Source organism: Astyanax mexicanus, chromosome 18 (genome assembly GCF_023375975.1).
Source record: "Astyanax mexicanus isolate ESR-SI-001 chromosome 18, AstMex3_surface, whole genome shotgun sequence".
NCBI classification, from domain to species: domain Eukaryota; kingdom Metazoa; phylum Chordata; class Actinopteri; order Characiformes; family Acestrorhamphidae; genus Astyanax; species Astyanax mexicanus.
Window position 1 is genome coordinate 32,481,491 of NC_064425.1, and position 23,229 is coordinate 32,504,719.

Genomic DNA, 23,229 nt, shown 5'->3' on the forward strand with positions numbered 1-23,229 from the left:
CGGTGCTCTCATGTCTGTGCCGGAGCTCCTCCGAGCTCAAACCAGACTCTGTAAGTTTTCCAAGGTGGCCGCGACCAACGCTCGCGAGAACTGCGACCTGCTTTCCGACCTTTAGTTCTAAAAGGATTACTGGTTCATTCTTTACAAACTAACATACAGACACTCTGGTAGAAACTGGAAAGAGACCGAATATGTCTGTGAAAGCCAGAAAACGAGAAAGAGAAACTAATCCGCCTGAAACATTTATTACACTCTATAACTGTAGGGGGAGCCCACAAGCACAAAATATCAATCCTACCTAGTGGGGCTTTAACTTAAAAAAATAATCATGCCTTACTGAAAAAAAAAATAATCACGTGCATTAACGCTGACAGCCCTAATAAAAACAAAATAGAATCAAATGAATTTATTGGGTCTATGAGTGGTCCAGCAGTGGAAGGCGCTGCTGCTATGATCAGAAGATTGCTAGTTTAAATCTCGGTCATGCAGCTCACCATCAGCAGCCGGAGTCCGAGAGATCACAATTGGCCATGCCCTCTTCAGATTGGCATAGTTAAATTGGGGATAAGAAAAAAATTATTTATATATTTTTATTTTTTATACAATATTTGTCTTGTGTATATTGTGTGTATATTATGTGTCATGTATATAAAAAGGTCTTTCTGATTATTTATACTTTTTATTAGCATAAAGTTCCATAGGCAAAAGCAAAACAATACATATTCAAAACTATTAACTGTTAAAATATCCAGTCTAATAATTTACATCTGGACAGTCACACATTGTAGTATTTTTGCTGAGTTGTAAAAAGGAATAGATTCAAACAGAAGGCAAGTTGAGCTTGTCTGAGTATAAAGTTTAGAAAATAAGATAAAATTCTGATCAATGTTTTGCTGCATTGATTACTAATAAAATGTGACCTAACCACATCAAAGTTATAGAAACAAATACAATAAAATTAAAATAACATATTTGTATTGTACTGTGAGTAAACACCCCCAGTAGAAGCTGGAATATGTAAGCATATTTCTGTTAATGAATTCTTCAAAAGTAATTTGGGCACAAAGTGTTCAGTAGACAAGAAGCTGTTTTGCAGTTTGACCTGATAATTGCTCTTTATTAAGTGGCTAATAGTCAGTACATTTTCTTTACTGGCAGGCCTGGTATTGGTCCATAATACATGTATGTGGCTAGATGTGAGGTTGTTAACAAAAGGCACTGATGTTGTTGTCCCAGAGTTCCTTACAGGAAGTGTGGGTTTGTTTCAAATTAGAAATAAAATCAGAATGTATATTTTCTCCACAAAATAGGCTAGTCGTACTGGACCAGAGGGTGGTCCCTCCACTCGGGCAGGCTGCACAGCTGCTCTTCAGTACTGGGCTGGATGGGCCAGCCCCAGGCTTTGAAGAAGGGGGTCAGATTCCTGTTCACCACCTTAGAGAAGGTTTCAGCGTACAGGTTCATCTTGCCCTTGTTGTCCTGTGGTACGCCGGTCATGTCATGGTAAGCTGCGAAGACTTTCTTAAACGCATCCCAGCCAAACTCTTCCTGCAGCTTTAAAAAGAGAGAAGAAATAAATAAAACTTACAGCTGATGAATCCACAGTGAAATCCCTTTTACTGTTGGCACATATGTAGTTAAAGACATTTCACATGAAACCATGTGCAGTTTAAACTATAAAATGGGACCAATCCAATCTAATATTTTGTAATCTGAGATTTCAGTCAACAGCTTGTGCTAAACACTTCACCAATTCGGATTTAACTTTTCCGATCTAACAATCCAACCACATGTCCACTAAACCCCTCACCATACATTCCTTTCAACATTCACATCATTAATATCTCTTTATCATCTGATCATTTTCCATCCACTTTAAGACTGCAAGAATGAAACCTAAAAGATCTGAAAGAAACAAACTCTAGACTACTGATCGACCGATATCCTTTTTCAATATATAATATAATATAATATATAAAGCTGATATTTAGTTTAGAGTATGGTGATTGGATTTCCTTGATTAATGAACTTTTTAAAGAAGTAAAATTATAGCTTGAAACTCGGTGCAGCGCTGCATTGAGGTGTAATAGGAGGAATAGCGGTGCTCTCGTGTCTGTGCCGGAGCTCCTCTGAGCTCAAACCAGACTCTGTAAGTTTTCCGAGGTGGCCGCGACCAACGCTCGCGGGATATGCGACCTGCTTTCCGACCTTTAGGTCTAACAGTTCTACAATGACTACTGGTTCATTCTCAAACTAACATACAGACACTCTGGCAGAAGCTGGAAAGAGACTGAATATGTCCATGAAAGCCAAAAAACGAGAAAGAGAAACTAATCCGCCTGAAACATTAACTGTAGGGGGAGCCCACTAGCACAAAATCTCAATCCTACCTAGTGCAGCTTTAACTTGTGTTAAAAAAATATCATGCCTTACTGAAAACAAAAATAATCATGTGCATTAACGCTGACAGCAAACGAAATAGAATCAAATTAATTTATTAGAGCTAAGAGTGGTCCAGCAGTGGAAGGCGCTGCTGCTATGATCAGAAGATTGCTGGTTTAAATCTCGGTCATGCAGCTCACCATCAGCAGCCGGAGTCCGAGAGATCACAATTGGCCATGCCCTCTTCAGATTGGCATAGTTAAATTGGGGATAAATTATTTATATATTTATATTTTTTATCAATTATTTGTCTTGTGTATATTGTGTGTATATTATGTGTCATGTATATAAAAAAGGTCTTTCTGATGTTTTATTCTTTTTATTAACATACAGTTCCAAAGGCAAAAGCAAAACAATACATATTCAAAACTATTAACTGTTAAAATATTCAGTCTAATAATTCACATCTGGACAGTCACATATTGTAGTATTTTTGAGTTGTAAAATTAATAGATTCAAACAGAAGGCAAATTGGCCGAACACAAGTGGCCAATGGCCAATATATAAAGCTGATATTTAGTTTAGATGATGATTGGAGAGAAAGAGGATGGTAAAGGGGAAGAGATCAATAATAAATGTTGAAATTCTTTAAATTCAATTTGGAGTGGAAAGCCCAATCCCATTTCACCCCTTGGCCCTGCCCTTTACCCACCCCTCTGTTTTGCGTGTGCACACCAAGGGGTAGGGATGTCCCGATTCTTGTTAGGCTGGAGGGGTAGGGGAAGGGATAGGGCTTGTTAGCCCTTCATCTGGAGATTTTTCAGATGCACACCTCAAACAAAGGGTTATGAGAATCACTGGTAAAATGCCAGCACAAGCGACCAAAGAAACCCACAAATTTAATCATTTTCCTTGCCAATCAAAGCTAATTTCAGCTTACCTTCACAAAAGAATTAAGGAATGGACAATAGTAATTAATTTCTGCACCATCTCTATGGAGTGAATTTGGTGCCAAAAGTTTTAAACATAAAATTAGTTCCACAATCAAAATGTTAAGAATCAAAAAGAAAAATTGTATATTGCAAATTCAAAAGAGAAAAATATATAGCCAATATATATTTTTAAATATACTTGATTACTTCATTATCCTTTGCAGTTATTTGAAAATCATTTCAGATTTTGCCAGTCTTTGCTTTTATTTTTGTGTTTTTGTGAATTTTCTGTGGATTTCTTTAGATTTTTCTGTTAAAGACTTTTACTTCTGGAATATCTCTTTTGCTTCTGCTTGTTTTTTTTTTGCTTCTGAGTTTTGGTACAGTTTTCACGGGTGGGTGGGGCTTAGAAGAAGGCTAAATATTCATGAGCAAAGTAGATAACTAGCTAACTCACTAGCTCACCTAACTAGTTCACCGACTAGGTAACTAGCTAACTCACTAGCTCACTGACTAAGTAACTAGCTAACTCACTAGTTCACTGACTAGCTTACAAACTAACTCACTAGCTCAGCTAACTAGGTAACTTACTAGCTCACTGAATAGATAACTCACTGGTTCACTGACTAGGTAACTGGCTAACTCACTAGCTCACTGACTAGGTAACTAGCTAACTCACTAGCTCACCTAACTAGATAACTTACTAGATCATTGACTAGATAACTCCCTAAATCACTGACTAGGTAACTAGCTAACTCACCATCTCACTGACTTGGTAACTAACTAACTCACTAGTACACCTAACTAGGTAACTTACTAGCTCACTGACTAATTAACTCGCTAGTTCACTGACTAGGTTACTAACTCACTAGTTCACTGACTAGGTAACTAGCTAACTCACTTGTTCACTGATTGGTTAACTCGTCAGTTCAGGGAACTCGTCAGTCCAAAACCAATGGAGATTCAGGGGAAAAGCCTTTTTCCACGTCCAACTGTGAAAACTGTGCCAGAACTTAGAAGCAGAAGCAAATATTCACTCCATACATCTCCTTCCTTTCTGAAGACATACAATGCCCTAAAAATAACTAATCAAGCATCACCTAGGATACTGAACTTTAGCGCTCCTGATGACGTATCGGGTGATTAAAGGGTTGTCCCAATTCTTAGAGGGTGACACTCGAAAAGAAGGGGTAAGGGTAAGTGGTATGGCCAGGCCAAGGGATCTTTATAATAATTAGACTGGAGTCTCCAGCACTGACCTGCATATAAGTCTCCAAGGCTGTCCAGACTGTCCAGTCCTTCAGGTTTCGTCCACCCTCGATGTATTTTTTAATTCGGTTTTGTCGTCTCTGCGGGGTCATCTGCCCATGAGCATCTGCCTTCTTCACACCCAGCACCACCTCATGCACATACACAGACCACAGGTTACAGGTGCACTCAGTAGTATAGGGTGGGAACTCCCAATCAGAGTGTTGCTGGTTGTGGCCCAACTCATGGACAGGTCCCCAAAAGTCACTTTTGCCAGAAACATATGGATTCACCAGGTCTGGAGCAGAGACTGTGTGCATCATAATGGGGTAACCAGAATGCATAAAGCCTGAAGGAACAAGTAAGTCATGTTATCACATTTATGACAGTGGTAATAGTTATGCCTTTAAAAAGGTTAAAACACGTCTCCACGATACACACCAGCCAAAATCTGAACATCAGCAACAAAGCGTTCCTTGCGGGGAAACAATGCAGGCTTAGCGGCCAAGTCAGCCACACTCCTCATAATGGAGTTCCAGAGAGTGGCAACATGGTCAGGATGATCCAGGTGGCGTATCACATCTGATGGCATGGTCATGATGAGATTCTCAAACTCCAGCTCTGCCCAGGGGGCTGGGGCTTTACGGATCTGGGATACCCAATCAGATACACTGGTCTGTCCTGAGAGAAAGGGTTCACAGTTACCACAGACTATGATAGAACAATACAGGCTTTCTGTTAGAGAAAAACTATTAAACATATTTACCAGACTTGTAGTACGGTGCTTTTACGGCTCTCTGTACCACAACCTCCACGTTCTGTACTGAACTTCTAGGAGGAGCGATCAGGTATATGAGTCCTCCCCACAGATTACAAACCTCAACACTCTCTTTCTCCAAACGGAAACGCTCACACACATTCTGAGCTCGTTTCAGTTCGTCTGCGTGGCGTAAACGATCAGTCTGACAACCGATCTGCACCTATAAATATATTATTATATATTTAATAATTGTATTCTGTATGGACAAAAGTATTGGGATACAGGCCTTTGCTGTTTCTTTCGGATTGTAAATCATATTGAATTGTGGGCTGAAAATACAATGAAATGATACCTGCCACCCTTTTCCTGTGATTGTTCTGGGAACTGTGATGTTAGTCTTCATTCCAGGTGAGAGATACAGACCTGTGCTTATCCATTCTTCTTTATCTGAAAGGAGAAAATAAGCAAACAGTTATAATAGCATAATATTGTATAACCGTCATTTAATAAGTACCGTTTAATTGTTTGGATACTGATCTGTAATTTGTATTTTGCACAGTTGCCATATAATACTTCAACCAGCCAGCAAAGGCACTATAGTTTTAAGAGATGCTGGTCTGTCCTTGTTTTTCTCCAATCACTGACAGTGCATGACAAATGCCAGCATGCTTTAATTTTGTATTTTTGTTCTGGTAAAAACAGCTATGTTTATGTATGGCTTAAACAATTTGTTATACGTTATTTTAGTTAGCATTTGAGACAATTAGTCTATTTAATTTGTTACAAAATATTTTTATTAGAACAAAAAAGAACAAGTTGTCAGTCTGTACCTGATGTAGTAATACTGATCCAAACTCTTGCGTTAGACACTGATGGTAGGTTTGGTGCATCAACTGTTTTGTATAACAGAAGTGCATTGGAGAATCTGCAAACCCTGAATAGCTCTGTTCCCACCAGAAGAAGCAAACGATCCATTGGACTTTTAACAGGACGCTCAGGAGACACCTGTGGAAATCCTGCCTTAACCAAATCTTTGAGGCGTTCGACTACTGACTTGTACATGTCAGAGTCATGTGCCTGCATGTGGAGATAACTGATGCAGTCCCTGCCAAACTTCTTCAGAAACTGCAGTTCATAATCTCCCAGCTTCTGGTTCTGGAGAACATGGCCAGATAAGCGTTGCAGCATGTTCTGGAAATGGTACAGCCCTGAAGAGGTGAGGACGTCTTGGTTCACCTCTGGAGCCTTGTACTTTCCAGCTTTCACTGTTTTATCTGAGAGACATATTCCCATTTTGTCAAGAATACGATTTCCAGGGCAATCGGTCATCACATTACAGCCAGGATTACAGTGGGCCCACCACCAAGCATGACCACCAATCAGAAGGCCTCCACCAGCAGCAACAAAATCCTGAATCTCTTCACACTGAGCATCACTGTAGGAGGTGCAGACAAACACACTCAGGTCCTCCTGAAGCTCAGTGATCCTACACTGTAGCCCTGACTTGCTCAACAGGCTGCAGATGCTTTTAAGTTCAGGCAAGACTCCGATAACACCATTACGCCTTTGATCAAGCCAGTGGATGGCATTGACCATGAAAGTGGACAGTGGTTCACGACCTAGGTAAGATTCATGGCTGACTACAATTACACGACCCTGTCCGTAGAGGGCCCCAGCACAGAACGTCTGCCCATCTGGGGTGAATCCAATAGGAAATGCTGAAGATCCATGCACCAAGATATCAGACGGCACAAGTTCCCCCTGAATGTCAAACTCAGACACACCTTGCAAAAGAAATTGGAGGTCATCCTTGAAGCCATTGGCAGTCCTGGGAAAAAAAAATCATAGTAGGTGTGTCAAATAAAATGATCACAAATGAGACAGAAGTGAAATGTGTTCAGTTAATTTTATAGGTTGGTTTTGTCTCTAACAAATTATATCATAATTTGCAATAATCACAAACAGACATCTCAACACACATTATACTCCTTCTTAAACAGAAATGGTTGGAACAGTATTGTGATGAAGCGTGTTCCTAAACTAGCATAAAAATTGCAGAAGAGGACACTCTCTATGGGTAGTGATGAGCAAATGGTCGAAAGTACCAGACAACAAATAGCAGAAGCGGACACTCTTTATGGGTAGTGTCGAGCAAATGGTCAATAGTACCACACAACAAATAGCAGAAGTTCAGAAGTTGTTCATGTGGTGCTATTAGATTGTTGAATGATGGTTCTTGATTAAGTTTGTCTGAGATACAGGGTTTTAGTTTAGGCTTGTGCTCTTACCCTTTACACACTGAAACCCCTCCCTATTTCTTGAACGGTTTTATAATATGGGCTGTAGATGGTGAAATATGCAAATCTCTTCCAGTCTTTCTACAAAATATTTTTTAACATTTTAATCATTTACTCACACATGTGTTACAATATAGGGATAGTCTGCTCATCTTCATGGTGCTCATTGGAAACCATTGGTGGAAACTGTATAGGATTTGGATAAGAACACCTGTTGAATGCTATACAGGATTGTAGGCTGGTGGTGCTGGTGCTTCTGCTTGGGCTTCATAGCATTAGCCTATAGTGTGGTCAGGAAAGTACAACGAAAACCTTCCCTTAGCAAACAAATGATAACCGCAGTAGCAACAGGAGGTCATACTACTACAGAACCTTTGTCTAAACCAGTCCTTAATGTAATAAGACAGCTACCCTGGAGGGAAGATCCAGAAAGCTATCTCAGATTTTATTTATCCTTGTGGAATATAGCACCAGGATCCTGAACAGTAATACAGTAAGAGTGAAGTCAAAGTGACTGAAAAACAGGGCCCAATGGGTGCTCTGGATGTACCAGAGGTTCTTGTCATCCGTCCAGACCAAGAACGGGTGTTTGGAACCCTCTAACCAGTGTCTCCTTTCTTCAAGGGCCATCTTAACAGCCAAGAGTTCTCCCACATCATAATTTCTTTCAGTGGGAGTCAAACAGTGAGAGAAATACGCACATGGATGGAGCTTGTTCTCACCTGAGCGCTGGGACAGTACAGCACCAATCCCAATGTCTGAGGCATCAACCTCCACTAAAAATGGGAGGTCAGTTTTTGCCACTGTGCAAAAACTGTTTGAGCCACTGGAAGGCTTTTTGGGCCTCGTCGGCCCATTGGAATGGGCCTGGCTGCTTGCGGGTCAGAGCAGTGAGTGGTGCAGCGATCGAGACAAAGTTCCTGACAAACCGGCGGTAATAGTTGGTGAAGCCCAAAAATCGTCGGAGCAGGCGGAGGGAGGTGGGGCAAGGCCACTCTGCCACTGCTTTCAGTTTGACTGGATCCATAGCCAAACTGCCCTTGGAAACCACAAAGCCCAGGAAACGCACCGTAGCAACATGGAATTCGGAGCAGCTGTACCACTCGGCGGACATGAAAAATGTGCTCATTCTGGTCTTTGCTGTATATAAGGATGTAATCCAGGTAAACGGGAGGCCAAGTGTCTCATGCAGGACCTTGTGGATAAGCCTTTGAAAGACAGCTGGTGCATTCATAAGCCCAAAAGGCATTACTAGGTATTCATAGTGGCCTGTAGGGGTGACAAAAGCTCTCTTACATTCATCCCCTGGGCGGATCCGTACCAGGTTATAGGTGCTCCGAAGGTCCAATTTTTCTTGCCAACAAAGAAAAAAACCTGCCCCAGGATAAATGGATGAACTCCTGTGCCAGAGCATCTTTGACATATTCCTCCATAGACTCTTTGACAGGCCCTGATAGAGAAAAGAGGCACCCCCTAGAAGGAACAGTGCCTGGCATTAATTTGATTAAACAATCGAAAGTACGATGGGGTGGTAGGACCTCAGTCTTCTGCTTGCTGAAGACCTCCTCAAGGTCACGGTAATCTTTCGGTACCTTACTCAGGTCAACAGGCTTTTGGTAAGGTGTATCAGGACTCTCCAGGAGACCAGGGCGTCAACACGAAGTCCTACAATGGGAACCGCACTGTCAAATGCTTTTGGAGAGCAAGTCTATATAGGGGTTGTGTCTTTGCAGCCAAGAATACCCCACAATGACCGTATATACCGTATATTTGGTGCCTGAGTCAAAAAGAAAGATATACGTTCAGTATGTTGACCAACTTTCATAATGATGGGTTTGGTCAGTTGGTTAATTTCCCCTGATCTCAATGGGGAGCCATCAATAGCTGACAGTGGTAGAGGAGTGATAAGGGACTCCAGGGGTAAGCATAGTTGGCGCGCTGTGGTTATGTCCATGAAATCGCCTGCTGCCCCGGAGTCAACAAAGGCAGTCAGGCATCCCTCCTTAGATGGGGTTTCCCATATCAAAGTGACTGGCAGAAACACCCCACTTGACTGGGGACTAAGGAGAGAGCCTACCCTGGGGTCCCCGTCCTGGGGGTAGGCTTGGCCTTTTACTGGCCTAACGGGGCATTTTTCTATTTTGTGATCATCCCCACCACAATACATACATCTGCCCTGACGGCGTTGTGTTTCAGCCTCTTGAGAGGTGAGGTGGGTGCGACCGAGTTGCATGGGTTCGGACCCATCAGCACGAGACTGTAGCCAGGAATGAGGAGAAGGTTCTTGAGGTTGAGGAGTGCGAGACCCCTTCTTGCTGGACCGACGACGTTCACGGAGACGATTGTCAAGCCTAAGAGTCAGGTCATATAGGTCCTCCAAGGATTTAGGAGGATCACGGACTGACATTAGATCTTTTAGATCTTCACTGAGGCCTTGTTGGTAAACAGCCATCAGGGCCAGTGAGTCCCACCCACTCTCAGCAGCCAGGGTACAGAAAGTAATGTTATAGTCTGCAATAAACTGCGTACCCTGGCGTGCATTAAGGAGAGCAGTAGCAGCATCACTGCCCCTGCTGGAGCTATCGAATGTCCGCCTCATGGCTCCAGCAAAGAGAGAAGAGGACTTAAAGTCTAGAGATCCGGCCTCCCAAAGGGCTGTAGCCCATTCTAAGGCACGGTTAGAAAGAATAAAAATCATATATGCGACCTTGGCCTCCTTAGTGGGGAACCAATTAGAGACCTGCTTAAAGGCCAAAGAGCACTGGAGCATGAAGCCCCGACATCCACCTGGCTCACCACTAAACCTCATGGGGGCTGGCAGCATAATGTCTGCAGAGGATGCAGTGAGAGGCGGGGCCTGCTCAGCAGCAGGTGGGGCTTCCTCTTTGGGTGGGATAATTAACTGTTGAACAGCCACAGTTAACTCTTGCAGATGCTGAGACAGCTGATTTAATGCCTACTTAGCTTGCCTAGACGAGCACCCTGAGATGTTATGGCCTGCTGATTTGCTGCCTTATCTGAGTCCATATTCAGGCAGAGTCTTACTGTAATGAGACAGCTACCCCAGAGGGAAGATCCAGATAGCTGTCTCAGATGTCATTTATCCTGGTGAAATATAGCACCAGGAAGAACTCAAAAGCAGATATAGGAGAATTGCGGTGAGCTGGGTTTGAACCGAGACTGTTGGAGTGAAAGGCCAAAGAATAGACCACAACACTATTGGGGAGTGTGAGTGTTTGGTGACTGTAGGTGTTCTAACACTGGGGGCAGGGTTTAGAACACTGAATTAAATACACACAATTAAGTGAAGAGGTGTAGAAAAAACTGCTTTACTGCTGTGAAATGAAAGGAATACAGATACAGAGCAGCAGAAAGATGTTGAAAAAATAAAAATAAAAAACGCTGAGAGCGGGGCTCGAACACCTGCGAGAAAGGGCTCTGAGGTGCAGTGAATACAACCTACACACTGCGCCACCGGTGACAGGCCGATGACATCAGAGCAAGGCAGAACTAAGTGACTTGCAGCAAGCAGGAGAAGGAGAGCTAAATAATAAAAAATAGCATTGAAAAATAAACCACACAGGAATTAAGATGTGAAAGCTATAAGAAAAGACTAGTAAGGGTAAAAAACATATGCAAAGTTAGAAGGGAAGTGGGATTCCTGACAGGGATGAGTGGCATTTTCGTGCAGGACCTATGAGCTGTAAATTCAGCTCTTTAGATATTGCAGTGGATATTGGCAAGTGGAGCTGGCGGCGGATGCGCGGGAAAATACTGCATTCACGCTGGGGTCTGGACTGTGGCAGTTCCGTGTGATGCCGTTCGGTTTGCTCGTCTTGGCCAACATCCCCAAAGAACGGTGCATCCTCTACCTGGATGACCTGCTCGCGCATGCGCCGACCTTCGACGAGGCTCTGGGCTGTTTGGAGCAATCATCTGCGCCATCAAAGCCGCCAACCTCCGGCTGCACCCAAAGAAATGCCTTCTACTGCAGCGCAAGGTCCAGTTCCTGGGGCACGTTGTCAGCAAAGATGGAATGGCAACCGATCCGAGTAAAGTGCAAGCTGTCCGGCAGTGGCCAACGCCGCGTGACGTGAGCGAACTTCGGAGCTTCTTGGGGCTCGCCTCTTACTACAGGAGATTTGTTCAAGGCTTTGCAGACATCGCAGCGCTGCTCCACCGGATGACGGAGAAAGGCGTGCCGTTTCAGTGGATGAACGAGGCGGCAAGGGGTTTCGTCACCTGCGCAGTGTGTTGTGTGCGGCTCCTGTACTGGCGCTTCCGCAGGTGGGTAGACAGTTTATTGTGGCTTCAGACGGAGTAATCAAGGACTGGGGGCTGTGTTATCACAGGTGCAGGGGGGCCAGGAGTGCGTGATCACGTATTACAGCCGTGCCCTTAGCAAACAGGAGTGCAATTACTGTGTTACACGCCACAAACTGTTAGCAGTTGTGTCGGGACTAATACACTTCAGACACTACCTGTATGCTACCCCCTTTGTGTTGCGGACTGATCATGCCTCGTTAACCTGGCTAATGCAGTTTAAAGAGCCAGAGAGACACGTTGCATCAAGCTGCGCGTGAGCGCCAAGGGGGGCCTCCGACAAACAAAAGCGCGCATACGACATGCGCTGCCAAGGCGTGCCACTGGAGCCCAGGACCCGTGTGTGGTTCCATAACCCACGGCGCAGGAAGGGACGCTGCCTCAAGCTCCAGTCCGACTGGGAGGGCTCGTGCCAGGTGCTAGAGTGCCTCTCCGAGGTGGTGTATCGGGTCCGCACGTTCCGGCGGTCTGTTGTGGTCCACAGGGATCGGCTGGCACCCTACCGGCCCAAAGAAACTTTGGGGGCTGGGGAAGGTGCTGAGACTTTGGGGGTTGCAACACCACCAGGAACTGGGGGTGGTGGTCCTCAGGGGGAAGCGGGGGGCAGAGCCGCTGCCGGCGTTCTGCGCGCTCCCCCGCACCTAAGAGACTTTGTGTTGGACTAAAAAAAAAAAAGTGTGTTGTTTATTGTTGTTGACTCATGCAGTGTGATGTTGCTCATGCAGGTACAAGTGTTACCCTGTGTTTTTGCCACTGGGACGGTTGGCTGTAAGGGGGGGATTATGTAGCGAGCACAGGGGGTGGGTCTGTTATCCTGTGTGTTCGCCTCTGTGTGCCTGTGTGAGAGTGGATGACAGGTGTGGGGCCTCCTCTTAGGCACCACTCTGAATCTACCAGCTAGTTTAGTGACCTTAGGGCTGTTTTCACACTGTGGGTGGGTGGGGTTTTACGCTCCTGGCATTTGTAAATGCCCTAAGTCAGCCGTGCCCTGTTCAAAATAAAGAGCTTTTGGTTTGACCATGCTTCCCACATCGGTGTCTGCCTCACGATCGCCACAATACATTGTGGGACTGGATGGAGCCCATGATTGGGGGTGGGCTTTAAAATGCTTTAATTCCATGCTTACATGATTTCCTCCTGGGTAACTTCCAGTGAATTATTTAGGATAAACAGGGGGGAGTGTCGTGACAAATTTAAATTGCCGACCCTGGTTTATTGAGAACGGCATATTATTCTAATATTTATATTCATAATTCTGTGTTTCTGTAAGTGCAATATTAAAGTGCTTCTGTACAACTTGTTTTAGCCACAGGATGCCTGGCCAACAGACTACTTCCTGTCATTTTTGTGGCTTTGAAGAAGTTCACCAACTTCTCCTTTTATTTTTCTTGTGTATATGCATATTAACCTAACACACATACTCAAAGACATTTGATCAGTTCAAGGGGGGTAAATGTTTGACTTAACCAACTTCCTTTTATGGAAAATGCAGAAGTGCATAGCCTTATGTGATCTCAACTTGTGAACTTCTCAACTCTTCTGAACTTGTTCTGAACTGGCTGGAAGAAGCTCTCATCTTTTCTTTATGCTCTCACTTTACTTTTAAATATAATAAAGCTCTTTTGAAGACAAGTGTTGTTCTGATCATCATTCCATAGGGAATTTCCACAACAAACCCCTACTTTACTGTCGACTGGTGAATCTTTTAAATCACTTTGAAAAGCTTTAAGATTCTTATACATTCTTAAAATTTGGTGCTTTTTGCATCCCCAGTACTGATCACTGTATTTATTATGTAAACAATATAATTTCTATAAATCCTACTGCACATTTCAATTGTGCATTCGACATAATGCATTCGACCCCAGAAAACAATTTTAATACATTTTACACTCTTTTTTTTATTAATCATACACTACATTACATTACAATTATTTAAAAAAAAATGCTCAGGTGTTTCTATTTAGCCCCCTCCTTTCGATCACTGAATTAGTGATATTTAAAGAAAAACATGATTTGGCTCTTTCTCATAAATATTCATACATGCAAATATATTGCCTCTAATTGGCTAACAGCACTGCAGCAGAGAACGCTTACCTGCCTCCCCCGACAGTCAATTTTACAGCTCTAAAACTCAAAGGACAAAATCTTTTCAGAGCTACAGACTTTGTTATAAAGATATAGCGCTGAGTGCTAGGTAAAGCGCCCTGCGGCCAAAAGAATATTATCAATGTCAATTGTCATTTTTTGCCTAAAAGGAGGCCAAAGCATGCATTCTTTTAAAATAATCTAAATACCTATAGAATTTTATCTAAACATAATAAAGGGTCTAATTGGAGATAACCACACCTTCAAACTCTTGTTCTTAATTGTTTTTTACATTTATATTTACATATAGTATTTTTACTGTTCACTTAATAATTTAGCATTTTTATGTCCCACAATGACACAAAGCTTTGGAGGATGTTTGTACTTTTTCAGAAATCAGGAAGGTCAGATTTTTTTTAATAACAAGAAGTGCTGTTTACTGCTGTTCTGGGACCAGTGTAGTAACGGGACAATCCACTTGTTTCAGCTCCAAATCAATTCCAATGCAAAACTGATATAAAACTGCCGATACCGATACAAATACAGATAAAAGGTCTCTTTTAGTTTTTTATTAGTACTGTGATTAATACATTTAAACACAATGAGGCTGAAACACACTACACAGCACTTTGAAGAGTAAACACATTTTGGAAGTGCATTCCAAAATCACTTATTTGACACACTTTATATACAAACATATATTAAAATTTGTATTAAATAATAAAAAAAAGTTAAATGTTAAATATTTTATATGTTAAAGACATGGCTCTAGACAAATTTTTTGCACTGGTTGCGTAGGAGACTTTTACTTTGACACATAGCGTAGTGGATTAGCTGCAACTGTATTTCGGAGCTGAATTAATCACTGTTTTTTAATAACAGATTGATTTCTTGGTGCTGGTTAGAGTGAGTAGGATCTGTGGTTTGATATTCAATGTGGATTATGGCTGTAGTTCACTTGAGATTTATTTTTAAGTTACATATTTACAGAGGTGGAAAAAGTGCTGAAAAATTGTAATTAAGTAAAAGTACATTTACTTTGCTAAAATTCTACTCAAGTAAAAGTAAAAGTACCCATCTAAAAATCTACTCGAGTAAAAGTGAAAAAGTACTCAATTTAAAATTGACACTGGATAAAAGTTACATAGTTACTTTTATTTATTTGATGTAAAAAAGTACAAATCATAAATTAAATAATTATCAAATTAAATAATTTGGACCTTTCAGGCAGTATTTGTTCAGACCACCCCATAAAACATTTTCAAGAACAAGTGTCATAGGTTTCTGTGATCAATTTCTTTTCTTTACTGTTAAAAAGTTATGGCCATATAGGTGACTATAAACCGTATTTTTATAGATTACAGTTACAGTTATTTTTTAACTTGCCAATGCTACGCTTCAACTGCTACTTCCATGTTTTTTTTTAACATCCAAGCAGATGTTCCTAATAAAAACATAAGGAATTTTCATGAAAAAACGTTGGTACATTTCAATGGGTAGCATAACTCGACAGAACACCGGTTCCCCCGAGCACAGCTGATTCACAGCAACACAGCGTCTCTCCTGCTAACCATAATCAACATTGCATGGAGAAGTTCAGCTGCACTGCCATAGAGAACAAAACTCATTTTTTTTTATTCAGACAATTTGTTTTTTTCCCCCCAGCATTTTATTTTTTACTCAGTAACGGGGAGTTTTTCAATGTAGTGAAGTAAATTACTTGTGTCAAAATGAACTTGAGTAAAAGTAAAATTACCTATTTTAAAAACTACTTTAAAAATGACTAATCTCATAAAATCTACTCAATTACAGTAATGTGAGTAAATGTAATTAGTTATTTTCCACCTCTGCATATTACATTCACAATGCTGGAATGCAGCTGTCGGCCCGATGCTAGCTAGGCTAACAGACTGTAGATCTTAACGGAGACGGCTGCTTGTTACATAATTATAGCCTATCTAACATTCCACTCTTGACCTTGTGGCTGTATTACATTGATGAGTGTTTCCCAGTTTTAACAATGTCTTCCTTTTAGAAATGAATTCAGGATTTGTTAACCAAGCTAGAAATTAGCCATTCATTATTGTGGCACTGTCACTATGTTGCAAAAAGATTTAATACAGTAAGGAACCTAAGTTTATTGTTTTCAATAAATTTTTTATTTGTTTAAATTGTCCTTTTATCATTTTATCTTCACATAATTTAAACAAAATTTATAGGCCATCTGAACTGAAAAATCGTTCCCCAAAAAAATTGTTTCTGAATCCAATTGTAACCCCAAAAATTGAATTGATTGGCCAGACACTGAGAGATTCGCACCCCTATAAATAAATCATTGTTTTTAACAATATATGGATGTGTTTGTGCTGGTTAGTGTTTGTAGATCCTGTGGTTTTATAGGATATGTGGATTATGACTATAATTTATTCCAGTTTGTAGTTAATACCTTTACAACACCAGAATGCAGCTGCTGTGGGTTCAGTGCTAGCTAGGCTAACAGACTGCAGATCTTAATGGAGATGGCTAACTGATAACTGGCAATGTATGTGTAAGCCCCCCAAACCACTAGGCCCAAATAATAACACCCTCTAATAATTCCCAAAGCAATTAAACAAACAACACTACTGCCTAGGGGTAGTAGATAGTACCAACTGACTCGGTCCCCACTCAGGTTTGGATAAATAGTGGTGGATTACCCAAGGTGAAATAAGAGAAAGATGATGACGTTTCACAATGTGTCTTTATTAGAAAATCTAAAATAAAAAAAAAACACTCGTTTGCTCACATGAATTGACCCAAAATCCACAATTGGCAGTGTTAATAAAGGAATTAATTGCCTGGTAGCGTGAACGTGGGAAAACTAGTAGTATAATACCCCAAAAGAAAATAAACGAGAATTTACAAGAGTTTAAGGGCTCAATTATAACCAAATACTTAAAAAAAAAAAAAAAAAAAAAAATAGATAACACAACAAACTCAAAATCAAACAAATTCAAAATTTACTTAAAGAAAACACACTCCACCCCAAAAGAGAACCCTCACGACTTGTACCTCAGCTTAGTTAACACGAGATTATAATAATACCACCTCCCACCAGGCCCCACACTGTCCAACTGGTTCAATTGAATGTGATGCAAATTTAATTTAAAACAGAATTGGCACTCAAGTCAATTAACGTTTGATACCTTTAAAACCCAATCTTTAATATATTACTATTAAAAGTTTCAAGGGGAAGGAAAGAACAATAATTAATTTTCACTGGTCAGGGATACTCCTATAAAGGAGAAATCACACCATTAGCACTTTACAGCTCTAAAACTTTTCTTTCATTAAAACTAATTTAAAACATAAACCTACCTATATTCTAAACATTCTATATATCTGCCTTGGAAGGGCTCCACTTCCCTTGTTACTGCTGTCCACTACTGGATGTTATTGCTTTAAAACAAAACAAAAAAACAACCAAATAAGCATGCTGTATGATTTAATTTTACCTGCAGCTCACACAATAATAAACAGAAACATCAGATACCTGTATCTGGACTTCCACAATGCACACTGGCTCACCGGCATACACAGGGCTGCAGTTCACTACAACATAAGCTCTTATTCCACACAAGTGCATACTTTTAAAACTAGCCACAAAGGCATACTAGCTTAACTTCTCACAAAACAGGTTAAAACAATTATTAAATACCTGTATCTGGACTCCCACAATGTGTACCGGATTCACTGGTGCACAGCGGCTGACTTCTCCAGCCCTACCACACTCCAAACCAACCGAATGAAGTACCAAAACGCTGCTCTGAAGTTTCAGCCCTCCGTGCTACCTGCACATATCCCTGGCAGTGAGCCAAAAAAAGATCGCTGGGCAAAATCCCACGAGCCTTTTAAAGAATGGCGGCTACACACTTCTAACCAAACGAGAGTTAAACAAAGTCTCACGAGCCTGCAAGCCTTAAGACATTTGTAGTGCACTACCTCCCTCTACTGGAGAGCCTCAAGAGTACACTACCAGCTTCACTCACCATAACCCCATTACAGGTTACATATGTTTGAGCGACATACAGTCGTTGGTTTTATAGGATATGTGGATTATGACTATAGTTTACTCCAGTCTGTAGTTAATACCTTTACAACACCAGAATGCAGCTGTTGGCCCAATGTTAGCTGGACTAACAGACTGCAGATCTTAATGAAGATGGCTAACAGCAAACTGGCGATGCTAACTGTATTGCCAAACTAAATTAATCACTGTTTTTAACAGCAGATGGGTGTATTTGTACTGGTTAGTGTTTGTAGATCCTGTGGTTTTATAGGATATGTGGATTATGACTATAGTTTACTCCAGTCTGTAGTTAATATCTTTACAACACCTTAATGCAGCTGTGGGTTAGTGCTAGCTAGGCTAGCAGACTGCTGGTGTTAATCTGTTTACTCCTGGGATGCTGACAAATATTACATTTAGCTACATTTAGGTGTTTCCAAAATAAAAACTCTCCAGATAATTGACATTATATGTAGACAAACAGCTAAAGCAGAGGTCACTAATGGGCGGACCGCGGTCCGGGTCCGGACCCAAACGTTGTCCAATGCGGACCCAAACCTACTGGGAAGGATTTAATTGTTTACGTGCTTCGTGGCGCAGTAAACTCACAGACCAATCACGTGTGGGGTAAGATCACCAAACACTCTCTTCAATCAGATCTGTGCAGACGCGGCAAGAAAAAATAAATAAATAAACACACCGTTCCCCGCGTGGGAACGAACCCGTGTTATCAGGGTCCCGGTCCCGCTGCTCCGCCTGTTGAATTGGGACACGGCCGTAAAAAAAAAGCCTTTATAAGGAGATAGGGAGCCCTTTGGCAGAAACCAAAGTCACGCCGAGCACCACAGAGAGAGAGGCCAGAGAGGCATTTATTATTAGGGTTCAAGCACCGAAGGTGCGTAGAACCCTATTGTTTTTGCTAAGATTTTTCTTCTTCTTCTTATTATTATTATTATTATTCTTTTTCTCCTGAAAAAACAGTTGTGCAGCCTAAACCGTAAGTCATAGAGAAATGAAACTTGGTAGGTAGATGTAGGATCAGTGCATCTCGGTGGACAACAAAAATGGCACCGATTGGTCAAGTGGTGGCGCTATAAACAAGGAAATTCATTTTTCACAATTTTCTCAATAACTCAAAAACCATAAGACCTACATTCAAAATTCTTTTTTTGATGGATTCCTTGGGTCAATACCAACAACTTTCCAATTTGGACCATGCACTTCCGTCTATATAGATTTTTTGCTAATTTGCATAATATGCAAAACCTACTTTTGCAAACTAGTCCTAGGAATTTTGACCAATCCTGTTTGGTATCAAAACACTCGTGAGAGCATGCGCTTCAATATTCATTAAGAAAAAGTTGAAATATGTAAACAATATGGCCGCCATATGCAAATTAGTCCTTCCGGATATATGCCCCATTCACTTCAAGAGGTAAATTTGGAGCACTGTTTCTCAGCAACCGTGCAACCTAGCAAGTTGAAACTTTGCATGCAGAATCTATCATACAGCCTCTAAAGGATGTTCAAAGGGCAACTTAATCAATCAACATGGCTGAACACCATCAGCCAATCAGCATTCAGCAGACATTTTGGCAGGCTGAATGTTGCCCAATCTGGATGATATTTGGCAGTTATGTTCAGGTGGAGACACTGTAGTGACCTGCAAAGTGCTGAAACAATCCGCCCACTGGGGGGCGCTGTTCCAAAAAAACGAGTATATGTCAATCATGCTGTACTATTTTGACATCTAATTGTTTTTGCCATATTTAGTACAGTGGCTCTGACAAATTTCTCAATACAACTATGTTTAAAAAGTGCTTTGTTCATTCATAATTGCTAATTGTTTGAAAATAGCTATATTGAAACTACTCTCTGGATATTTGGCCTATCACCTCCATTTCAGTCTTGCTGCACACTGTAGAGTCTCTAGGTAAATGTTCATTAAAAACATTTGTGAAAATTTCACATACAATACTCTCCAGGCATCAAGCAATCTGTGCGTCCTTGGAATTTCTAACCTAAATTGCTGTAACTCTGCAGTATTTGCTGTAATCTCACAATGTTAAAGACCTCTGTACAATATCACTCTGATGAAGCGCCATTTAATACAGAACTAGATTAAGAATAACTTGACATTACATGTCATATCAGAACATTCACTCCTTTGTGCCTCTTCTCAACATTAATAACAGGTGAAAGACTTTTGATCATTTCTAAATGTGACAGAATGTCTCCAATTGTGTTAGACCTTCTTACACATCACCATCCTATGCTCTAGTAGGCACCATTGTGCTAGTTGGTGCTTGATGAAGCGCCATTTAATTCAGAACTAGATTTATAATAACTTCGTAATTACATGTCATATCAGAACATTCACTCCTTTGTGTTAATTTAAACTTGTTTGGTCAAACATTTCAGCTTGTTCTGCAAAGGTTCAAAGGTCAATCTGAATACCACTTTGTGAACATTCTGGTTGAAGCCACCTGATCAATACCAATAACATGTAGACACCTTTTGACTAGTTCTAACTCACTTAATGAATATCCTACAAAGTTCACTAGATTTACATGTGAATTTAAGCACTGATCAGGTTGAAAGGCCTCTGCTCAACATTAATAACAGGTGAAAAACTTGATAATTTCTAAATGTGACAGGGCATCTCCAATCATATTAGACCTTCTTACACATCACCATTCAATGCTCCAGTAGGCACCATTGTGCAAGTTGGTGCTTGAACCCGATGATTGCCGCTTGCGGCTATATTTATTATTATTATTATTATTATTATTATTATTATTATTATTATTATTATTATTATATATTTTTTTATCATTCATTTCAAACAACCTTACAGGATATAGCACCTAATTATAACACAAGTTAACAATCGGTCCAGACCTTGGCCTTTCGAAATTTCCTCTAACTGGACCATAATGAATTCTAGTTAAGATCTTCCCATACACCTTTTTTTTTTCTTCTGTTTCATCTTCTCACAGACACCATGATAAGAACGTGCTGCCCAGACAGGCTGGAGCTGATCACGTCACTGGAGCTGGACAACAAACTGTTAACTGGACTCTGTTGATGTAGCCAAATTAAAAGATACTATCCAGTTGCATTGGATCCTATTGATTTACATGTCATTTGCACTCTCTCTCTCTCTCTCTCTCTCTGGGTTGTGAATGTGTTGATCTATAGAGATACAATTATACATTGTGTTGACCTGTTGATGTACTTTTACTCTTTTCTAAAGTATCTATTGATATATGTTCCTTTTATATATCTGTAATGCTGAAACAATTTTCAAGTAAAAATTAACTTATTTTAAATTCCAGACTTTAACTCAATATCTATCTTTTTATGCTCTGGGATTTCTCACATTCGAGTTTTAGTCATGCTGTGGTAAATTACTCTACAGTAAAAAAGTGAAATCATTTGCTGGTGAGAATTCAGACACACAATTCATAAAATATCTGTTTAAAATAAAAATAAAAAAATACTTCACGTTGGGACATGTTGACTCTTAGATAATTCATGTTTTGTAAATCTTTTTAAACCATAAATCTTTCAAACAGTTATGCATATGTTCATAAGAGGGTGGAGATCCTGTGTATGTTCAAATATATGCTACAAATAAATGCTACAATTTGTACATGTCCCTTTCGTAATAAAGTATTATAAAAAATATAAATATAATTTAATTTCCAAAAAGTTTCAAAGTCCGATTGGAACTCAAACCCAGAAATGAATGATGTATTCACTTTCGCTTTACTTACATGGTTTGATTTGAGGTGCTGTCCTACTGGCTGTAGAATGAACTGTACTTCTTAATATTACAGGTTTATCCAGCTAATTCCGACGTTAAATCGTGATATATTTATGCTGTGCTGTAATTTTACCAGAATGATTTTCTCTTAACTGCCTGCAGGAGGAACTGATAGATCATTAATCTGTAGGAAATTTTAGTCCAGACCCCTCTCCTCCTCCCCTTCGTTCAACAGAGAGTCTATATAGAGAAGAGCACCCACTCCAGACCGTTTACCCTGTTTATTCAGCCTCCAGAGGGCGCTCCAGAATTAATAAGTTCATATGAAGCAACTGAGCAAAATCAGAGTTTATCTTTGCTGTAGTTGGGCAACAAAGAACAGAACACAAAAATGTGACTTTATAGCAAAAAAGTATCGCAATAAACCCACAGCATATATCAAGGATATCGGAAAAAGGCAGTTTGGCTTTGCCATTAGCAAGCGAGCTAACTAACTTAGTTAGTTAGCGTTAGCGCCACAGGCTAGGCTAGCTAAAGATATAATTACTTTGACTGAGTAACATCTAAGGCAAAAGAAGCACTAAATATCTGTATACAGTAAGAGACACTGTACTAAATCCATAGCTAGCATATATCAATCATATCCAAAAGGGGTCTTTTTTCTCTGTGGTTGCTAGCGTTAGCTATCTCATAGTTAGCACCCACGCAGTTCAGAGACAGTTGGGTCGTCTTTTTAGACTCGGATCTATTAATACAGCAGGGAACACAGCACTGGGCCATATTAACAGACTCAATGCAGTGGTTTAAGAGTATTGCGCAATAATATTGGTGCCAAGTATGATAAAAAAAAAAAAAAAAGCTTTAGCGTGTCATAACAAGAAGCCCTTTTTTTTCTGAAGTACGACATAGTAACTTACAAAAAACAGATTTCTTATAATTACAAGATGTTTATTTTATAATTACGACATACAATGTTGTTTTAACAACATTACTTAAAAACAAGATACTTTTTCATAATAATGGGATATGTATTTTATAATTACGACAGTGATTTTTAAAAATAGGTAGTTTCTCTAAATTAGGGGATGTTTATTTTATTATTACAATATCTCAAAAAACAAGATATTTTCTCGTAATTATGACATTTATTTTATAAATACGACACAGTAACTCATAACAACGAGTTAGTTTCTCATACTAATGCTATGTTTGTTTTATAATTACAACATACTATGTTGTTACGACATACTTTGTCGTTTAAACTATATTAAAGCTCATAAAAACGAGAGTTTCTCGTTATAACGACATGCTAAAGTTTTTTTTAGGAGACTTAGGAGCAATACCTTCAGTAGGAACTCACCAACCAATCAACACTGACTAGC

At 40.3% G+C, this 23,229-nt stretch overlaps 1 protein-coding gene across 2 annotated transcripts; it reads right to left on the bottom strand.

Annotated features, from left to right (window-relative positions):
• Positions 1–677: 677 nt before the first annotated feature.
• Positions 678–22,225, bottom strand: zgc:162193 (TRPM8 channel-associated factor homolog). 2 transcript variants are annotated; one of them, XM_049467264.1, is made up of 7 exons: positions 21,858–22,225; positions 6,153–7,150; positions 5,675–5,769; positions 5,329–5,542; positions 5,004–5,243; positions 4,574–4,911; positions 678–1,554 (listed from the first exon to the last, which is right to left on the bottom strand). In XM_049467264.1, coding segments are annotated over exons 1-7 (2,130 nt in total). In that variant the 5' UTR covers positions 21,860–22,225; the 3' UTR covers positions 678–1,311. The 2 variants fall into 2 exon arrangements, with proteins under 2 accessions (XP_049323221.1, XP_049323220.1); XM_049467263.1 differs by lacking the exon at positions 21,858–22,225 and adding an exon at positions 17,563–17,647.
• Positions 22,226–23,229: the final 1,004 nt, after the last annotated feature.

Excerpts from the sequence above, each read along its gene's own strand:
- zgc:162193 (XM_049467263.1), bottom strand. The coding sequence starts at position 17,603 with ATGCCGGTGAGCCAGTGTGCATTGTGGAAGTCCAGATACAG. Across the intron at positions 4,912-5,003 it reads TGATGTTCAGATTTTGGCTG|GCTTTATGCATTCTGGTTAC; the intron begins GTGTGTATCGTG and ends TTGTTCCTTCAG. Across the intron at positions 1,555-4,573 it reads CCTTGGAGACTTATATGCAG|CTGCAGGAAGAGTTTGGCTG; the intron begins GTCAGTGCTGGA and ends CTCTTTTTAAAG.